At 33.1% G+C, this 8883-nt stretch overlaps 1 protein-coding gene across 1 annotated transcript; it reads right to left on the reverse strand.

Annotated features, from left to right (window-relative positions):
• Positions 1-1650: 1650 nt before the first annotated feature.
• On the reverse strand, positions 1651-8327 carry Eaat2 (Excitatory amino acid transporter 2). Its single transcript, XM_070650964.1, has 6 exons — positions 8229-8327; positions 6295-6523; positions 5015-5348; positions 3587-4165; positions 1945-2271; positions 1651-1872 (listed from the first exon to the last, which is right to left on the reverse strand). Exons 2-6 carry the CDS (start codon positions 6497-6499, stop codon positions 1683-1685), a joined length of 1635 nt encoding a protein of 544 aa, XP_070507065.1. The 5' UTR covers positions 6500-6523; positions 8229-8327; the 3' UTR covers positions 1651-1682.
• Positions 8328-8883: the final 556 nt, after the last annotated feature.

Consider the following 8883-nt stretch of genomic DNA (forward strand, 5'->3'; position numbering starts at 1 on the left):
ATTTTACAGATTTTTAATTAATTTTGAAGAGTCTTAAGTAGAATTAAGGAGAAATACAGAATAAGTTTTAGAATAAAAATTAGAAAAATAATTGCTTAAGGCTCTTAAAATAGTAATTTTCATACGACTGTATTTCTCATTTATATTTCACAATAATCTACACAGTAAAATTTTATTTCTCTTATTTTTCTGTTCAACAAACCATTCACAACATTGTCTATAAATTCATAACTAACATCTTATCGTACAGTAAATATGTTACAATTCACACAAAATGTGAATATGTTGTGCCTTAGGACTATATTACAATGTATAAATCACATAAATGGCTGAAAAAAAAATATTTTTTTTTCGTACATGAAATCATAGAAATGGATAAAAGGGTCCTCACATCTGACCACTCATCAAATTGAAAAGGCTTGTAAAAATTTTATAAATTTTCTATTCTAGCTTTTGGTCATATTAATCTCGTTTGGTGTAGTAACAATTATTCTCATATGCTTTTCATGGTATTACATATCGTATTATATGCATGGGGATGGCAGCTTGTAAAAAAGTTGAATTTAAATTTTTGAAATTTTGAAGTTATAAATTTTTTTTTAAAAAATGAAATTTTTTTTTTTTGAAAATTCTAATTTTTAATATTTTTTTTTTAACTTTTAAAAAATTTGATTTTTCTAAAAAAAACAATTGAAATTTTTAAAATTTTCAAATTATTAAATTTTTTGAAATTTTAAATTTTTTAAAATTTTTGAAATTTTGTTTGAAACTTTTTTTACTAAAATTGAGCCTTTGAATTTTTTAAATTTCTTAAAATTTTTGATATATTAAAAATAAAATGGTAAATTTTAAATTTTTATCGTTTTTAATGACATTTTCAACATTTAAATTGTTTAAAATTCTTAAAAGCAATTAAAATTTTTTTGTAAACTTTTATGTTTTAGATTTTTGCAGTTTTAATTTAGGTTTTTTTTTTTTTTGAACCTTTAGAATATTTTCTTTAAAATTTTGAACTTTCAAATTTTTAAATTTTAAAAAAAATTTTTCTGTAAATTTCTAATATTTTAAGAGTTTTATTTAAAAATTTTTAAATTATATTTTGAACTTTTAATTTTTGAAATTTTGCAAATTTTAAAATTGTTTTTTAATTTTTTTTAATTTTAATTTTTGAACTTTAAATTTTTAATTTCTTGCAATTTGGAATTTTTTTTTTGGTGAAAATTTTTGAGAAACTTTTAAATTTCATTGCAAATTTTAAAAATTTCAAATTTTAAATTTAAAATTTCATTTCAAATTTAAAAAAAAAACCGCATTTAACATTTTTGTTAAATTTAAAAATTTTAGAATTTTTTTTTCGTATTTTTTACAATTTTTGAAATTTTTTGAAATTTTTAAACAAATTTTTGAATAAATTTTAAATTTTTAAAAACTTTTAAAATTCTTGAAACATTTTTAAAAAGTTTAATTTTATTCATTCTCAAAAATGTTCAAAATTTCTTTTTTTTAGACTTCCACCCCGATCACATCAACCTACTATCTCCCAACTTTCACACAGGTATGCCTCTTCCATGAAAATCATCAGCCACAAAAAAAGTTCACCAAGGTGTTGTCAGAAAAATACATAAAATTTTAATATCATCCATCCAATGGTCATCATCACGAACGAAAATTTATATCTAATTTTATTTCTTATCACTTTCAACATTGACCACAATTAATTCTGGAACTGAATCATTTCTTGATTTTGTTGAAATATGGTTTGGTAAGCTATTGACCGCATCGCATGCCATTAATTCTGCCTTTGACAAATGCTCGACCACAGCACAAGTGTAACAATCACCCAACATATTATTTGTTGTCCTTATCCGGTCACTAAATTGTAAAAAAAAAGTATATAGTTCCACATGCTGAACAAAAGCTGATAAATATTCAAATTGTGCTTACACAAACCAATCAATTGCAAAAAGTAATGTGACGTCCTGTAGTGGCACATTTATTGATGTTAAAACCATTACAAGTAATACAAGTGCAGCTGATGGAACGGGTGCAACAGACATTGAAGCGGCAAATGACGTCAAAATCACTGTGATAATCTCCGCTAATCCCAGACTCATTGAGCTCATTTGTGCTATAAAAATTGCTGATACAGATATATACAATGCTGTACCATCCATATTCAATACACCAATCGGTAAAATAAATCTTGTAATCCGTTTATCGATATTCACTTTTTGTTCTAGCACTTGAAATGTTAATGGCAATGCTGCAGTTCTAGAGATGACGATGGTGAATAAAAAGGAAAGAATGAAATAAAAGACGATTATCAGTCACATACAGAATAATGGAGAGGAATTAAGGATGTTTGTGTAATCATCTTGTGTTTTAGCGCATTTTTGGAAGGTATACTTACTGGAACCATGCTCCGACTTGGAGCCTAGGTTATTACAAAAGTCTTTTTATCTCTCTCTGTTACTATTTTGGTAAGGTATAGTAGGAATGGAATTGAATGGATGGAAATAGATCTTGTGGTAGACCAAAGAGCTCATGGGATTACTGTGTGAGCAACGATGCAAAAGTGCTGGAAATTAGAAACTGGCAGAAGTTATCTAAAGACATTTCCAGCTTCCGACAAACTCTAAATGCGACAATGGACCCTCGTGCGGGTTTGCCAAGGAAGTGAAGTAAGTAGATATAGTAGGAATAACTTCTGTTTTAGAGGTCCATTTAGAATAAGGACATTTTGGCACTGAATATTACTTACACTATCTCAATTAGGTGTCATTAGAGACTAAGAAGCAGGTGGACTCTGATAATTGCCTGTTTCAAGCTTAACCAATGAAGTGCATGACTATTCAGCTTAAAACAGCTTCAAATAGCCTCAAATCATCAACATTATTAGTTCTAGACCAATATCGAATCATAGATAGAAATCCAGCTTTGACCAGCTATGTATTAGGTGTATTAGCACTTACTGTCTAGTTCAATCATTGAAACGACAGCTTTATGAGACAAGAAATCACCAAATTGAACCTTCTTACTGTCCTTCATGGTCAACTAAACTGTATTGACACTATGTTGACTCCTAGCAGGCAAAGAGCGTGCTCTCAAGATCAGAGGACCTAAACCAGCAACGAGACCGCTTTTAGGTATCGTAGTGGTCTTTCTGTACCATGAAAGCATGCTCTTTGGCTGTTAGGGGTTAGCTGAGAGCAACGCTCACGAGCATACTCAACTAATATATTTAAGGTAAGCTATCTCTCAAGAGTGAGCTTCTGGAAGGAAGCTGTCGATGTAGACAACATTGCATATGGTATTGGCAATTGGCAGGCGGAAGCCGGCGATAGCAACAACTTTAATCGACATTTATTGGAGCCCATGGATCATAGTTGATCTATCTAAGTATGTAAGTATGTATCTCTCAAGAACATGCTCTTTGCCTGTTAAAGGACTTACAGACAGATGGACAATCCAGCTCTAAAGAACATCATCCATACCTTTACCCCAAAATAGCACTAAAACAGCTCTATAATCATGTTAAACGAGAGAAAAAGAAACACACACAAAAAAAAAAGGATTTTATGCTTACTTAGAAGCTGAAGCAAAAGCGTAAAGCAACGGTTGAACGAGTTCACCATAAAACTTGAAAGGATTTTTTCTGACAATTAAAAAATATATAGCTTGTAGTACAATAAATTGGTACAGAAAAACACCAGATGCGACAGTTATGATGAATAGTAGGAGTTGTGAGATGACAAGCGAGAGATTATCAACGCTTAAAATTTTACCAGCAATAACGGACGAGATGCCAATCGGGCTAAGCCATACGCATGCCAGAATGACCATTTTCATAATAACTTCAAAGACGGCCGTAAAAAAGTTGATGACAACATGACCTTTCTCTCCGATTGTTCCCAAGATAGTACCGAAAACTAGACAGAAGAATACAATACCCAGCATGTTTGTACCGGATCGATATTGTACGACAGGAATCATTTCACGTTCTTCTTTAAGCTCCGCAACAGGATTTGCATTTACGAAAATTAATTTTTTTGATGTTTCGCTTACTGTATCCGTATCGTTGAGTTCAAACGGATGTTTCTTTGGGACATAGTTTGTGTATGCTGATTGAAATGATGCTTGAAATATGTTATCTGTGAAAATATTTCTGTAAAATTAAAGATTGATTAGATTTTAGTATTTTTTGATGTTTGTGTTGTATGAGCAGAGTGGAATATTGGGTATCGAATCATATATAGGCAAATCTGCCAGTCCGAGAGTAAGGCCTCTATGGCGGAGTGGTAAGGGAACAGACCGGAAGTCTGTATCACTATTGTGTGAGTTTGTGGGTTCGATTCCCACCAAAAACCAGATCTATCAATCATTAAACAGAATGTTGTCGATATGACAAGGATTCACACAATGCTCACTACACTACAAGGCTTAAAGACAGTGTTGTTAAAGTAGATGTCAAGGTTGAATCCAGATCAGCGATTCCTTTCATTCTAGATTATTTCTATCATTTTGGATCATTTTCAACTGTTCCCTATTATGTCCAATCATTCCGTAACACTCTCGGTGGTTCTCTATTGTTCCGGATCGTAACCCATGACTTCCATGTGATTTCCAATTGTTCGCTATCATTTACGATGATCCCTTCTTTTTTGCAGTTATATTAGTATCAGTTTACGTCAGTAATGGACAGCCTATGTGCCGAAAACATTCACAAGGGTCTCACGAAAGGCTGAGGACAGGGTTGTTACAACATATTCTGTTTTACATACTGTGTACACATATGTCACATATTTCATGTGTGCACAGGGAAAAATGTGTGGATATATGTGGATACACATATCCACACATTTTTACATGTGGCATATTTTCAAAACACACCAGGTTCTGCTTTTAAAAACCCTGACTAAGGTTATTCGTGACACATTAAAGGATCATCTAAATAACACTGTTGCTTCACCACAAAGACATCTACCCAACAACACTGCCCAAAACCTCAACTTACCTTCCAATATCCAACATACTATCCATCAAATTAACACTATTCGGATTCGATGCTAAATCTAATTCACTATGCATATCAGGACTACCAGGATGAATGAAAATCGCCAGACCCGTACCAAGTATAGCATTAAATAATGACGTCGATGCAAAATACACAAAAGTTCTAAGAGCAATTTTTCCATTCATTTTTGCATTAATTGATGCAGATCCCGTAATTAAACTTGCAATTACAAGCGGAAGTATCATGAGCTTTAAAATTCTCATAAAAAGCTCCCCCGGGTACGATATCATAATTATTGTGTCCTTGCATAAGTCAAATTGTCGTAAGCTCAAACCTTTCATGTTTATGTGGATGTTTTTGATGTTGTTGTTGTTGTCGTTTACAATTGTGAAATGAAATGAAAAGAAACAGAAATGGAAAGAAGATGCAATTTAATTCTGTTCTATTAAATGGGTAATTGGACGGTTACATCGGTAGAATAATAGTTTCTGTGATTTATTTAGTACATTGTAGTACTCAAGTAATGCAATGCGGTCAGTAGAGCGTCGCTATCTGACAACAAGACGTGAAGGTGTCACGCAGATGCGTAATTAGGGGATTAAGGTGCCTTTAAAAGGGGGAGGGAGGGGGTTGTACCCTTCTGAATATGGACCTGGCCATGAGGATACCGTAGCAGCTCTTTTAGGCTATTTATACAGCGGAAAATCATAGTGTTGTAGCTGGAGGTGAGACACTTGCTATACTGCCCTTGATTGGAATCCACAAGGGAAAATGCGTCCAGGTGCTCCAAGAGCAACATAGCGTAGGACGGTAATGAAGGAATGACAGTTAGATGTCAAAACTGAGAATTTGTACAAGCTTTGTGATACAGCCAGCAACAGAGTCAGATGGAAGGACTTTTTTAGCAAACTAGGCTCCAAGTCGGAGCATGGTTCCAGTAAGTAAGTAAGTATACAGCGAAAAATGAATTTTAACACAAAGTGCTGCTCAGGATAGTTAAAATGATATCAAAGGTTGTAAAATTGAACAACTAAACAGCACAGAGCTAGGTCAGTGCCAGATGTATGAAGCAATTATCATTCACAGACTTAGATAGATCGAAAGAATAAAGATTAATGCCCGTCGAAGACACAGACTTAGATATTTGAGGATTATGCGTCACATGCCATCATTCATCCCCAAAATCTCCTTACTTCCTCAACTTCTCTTCATTAAGACACGTGTTGCTAATTGTTTTAAATGTAAAAAATAAGAAATAATAAAGAAAATCTTCATCATACCTGCGGTGACGCCAATAATAACAGCAGCAAGTGTTGTCAAAAGCATGAGATTTTCCATAATCCATTTTCTACAATTTTTCCACGTTTCATTCTTTAAATCATCTTCATCAAAATGATAAACTGTTGAAGATTTGGTGACTTCTGGCAATTCTGTCTTCTCTTCTACCCTTATACACTTCTCAATTCCATCCTCAACATTACTCATCTTGTTGAATAAGTATTTTGTCTCCTTTAGAATATTCATTGCAATTAAGAAAGTTAATTAATTTTTTTGAGGTTCAATTAAGTCAGATGAGAGGACGCAGATGATTCATAGATATGGCAACAACTTTAATCAACGATATTCTTTAAAAAATCAATTTTAGTCACTTTTTTAAGGCTCTCTTAATTTAGATGAGATAGGACACTCCGGATAACAGATACGCTCGCGGTTAGAAACCGAAAAAAAGGAACGAAAATTGAATCACGAAAATGAGAATTTTTCTTTCTTTCTGTTTGTGTTTTCACTTTAAACTTTCGCTGCTAAATGCGATTGCTTTTTCCTTTTTTTAAATTGCATTTTCATACTGATTATTGATTTTTGCCGATTCGTCATGACATATTAGTTATTTTCCCGCGAGAACTCAATTATTGAACAAACTAGCGGTGATGGCTCGGTAATTTCAGATGAAGAATTTTGTTGGAAAATTTGAGAATTTGAGTTTTTATAGAGCTTGATTAGTGAATGTTTGGGAATTAAGGAACGCTTAGAAATCCCGTTCCGCCACTTTGTTTAGGGGAGGGGGTCAAAACATAATTTTAGGCTTTAAATAATTTCCGATTCTTTCCGAATTTCATTCAATGAGCTCAAGCTCAACTCTATTAGAATTAAACCAGCTTTGAGTCAAATTAAATCTTAGATTCCCGTCAACTAAGGTTTCCTGAATTATCGGTATGCAAAAATTCCCGAGATCAAAACCAGGACCGGTTCAAAGTCCGGGGCCAGGGCGGTAGCCAAGTCCAGGATCAGGGTATGGACCAGGATCAGGACCAGGGCGGGACAAGGATTGGGACCTAGAACGAGACTATCCGGTAAGTCTCAGAATTCGAACTCATTATCGGGACCCTTTACTGTCAACTTTAAATTGAGTCGACTCAAAGATACAATTAAAAGCAATCATATCGATGTTTTGAATGGGACACTTTGTCAAATGTCACTTTTTATCGTTTTGATGATCTAAGAACAGTCATTAGAGCAACTCTTAGTCGTTTAAACATCTTTCTGTCCACCACAGAAGGCATATATCGTATAAAAAGCGAAAATATGTCATAAACCAAGGTTAATATTGCTTTAGACCATACCAAGCCCCGACAAGACTACTATCCGGAAGCACGATGATGTAGCAATGTTCTACAACCTATGTTTTGACCTCCGAATTGGGTCAATTACCAATTATTGTAAACCAGCATAATCTACTTTCTAAAATAGTTTCCTCAAAAACTCAAAACTTTTCATTTAAAATTCCTCAAAAATAATCCTTCCCCGATTCCTTCCTCACCATAAACTTTTCAAAACTTCTCACATTCTTATTCCATCCAAATGAATGAATTTAAATTTAATAGTCATGACTAGCTTCACACTTTTACTATATTATACATAATTAATTGATATTGCACTAACATAAATAAACTTTTAAATTATAATTGATTGATAAGCAGCTGTAGAGAGAATATTTTATGGCAATTTACTCTCTCATTTTAAAATAATAACACAAATCAGATGATTTTTATTATTGTAGGTGAGCGCAGAAGCGAATCATGTCAAACTGTTGATTTTTTTAGTGCTTTAAAAATTTTCGAGCACGTTGCTTGCCATAATTCATTTTCGGCAGGTCATAACATGAGAAATTGGAAGTGATTTGCAGAAAATTGAGTCAAATTTTAAAAAACTGTACCTTTATCTCAATTTGTTTATAGCTTGACAAAAAAAAGTATAAATATATGACACACTTTATGATATCGCACTAGTCACTCAACGACTGAGAACGATTTCTTTTATCAAGTTGCTTATTATTATCAAATAAAATTAGATAAAATAATTGCTTCTATTATACTATTTTCAGATGCTGATTGGAGTGATTTACTTTTTATGAAAAATTGAGCTTATTATTTTGATTTTCTAACTTTAAATCGTTTTGAGGTTTTGGTCCTGAGTGAGCATCTAGACGTAATATCTTGACATATTGACATAATTAGAAAATCGATGGATCCAAGAGGGAAGGAGACTTATTCAAAAGCAGGAGCAATCCAGAATTTTACAGAGAAGTTGATATTGTGCGAATAATCAAGGTCAACAGACTCCGTTAGATTGGACATGTTGTTAATGTGGAGACCTGTTGATGCTCCAATTGATTAGGACGACCCAAGAGCTCATAGAAGTTTACTGTCAATAGAGATAGCAATTCACTTGGTATTGGTAATTGGAAGCTGTTTACTGCTTCAGAAATCAACCAGCCGGCTTCAGAAACCAGCTTCAGACACAAACTAAGAGAGGACATGAATCATAATTGATCTGTCTAATTAATAACGACATTATGTCAATCTGTCTAC

This window comes from Chironomus tepperi, unplaced genomic scaffold (genome assembly GCF_022539635.2).
Source record: "Chironomus tepperi strain 1889 unplaced genomic scaffold, CSIRO-AGI_Ctep_v1 contig_451, whole genome shotgun sequence".
Taxonomy (NCBI): Eukaryota; Metazoa; Arthropoda; class Insecta; order Diptera; family Chironomidae; genus Chironomus; species Chironomus tepperi.

Excerpts from the sequence above, each read along its gene's own strand:
- Eaat2 (XM_070650964.1), bottom strand. The coding sequence starts at position 6,499 with ATGAGTAATGTTGAGGATGGAATTGAGAAGTGTATAAGGGTAGAAGAG. Across the intron at positions 4,166-5,014 it reads AGTATGTTGGATATTGGAAG|AAATATTTTCACAGATAACA; the intron begins GTAAGTTGAGGT and ends TTAATTTTACAG. Across the intron at positions 1,873-1,944 it reads TTTGCAATTGATTGGTTTGT|TGACCGGATAAGGACAACAA; the intron begins GTAAGCACAATT and ends TTTACAATTTAG.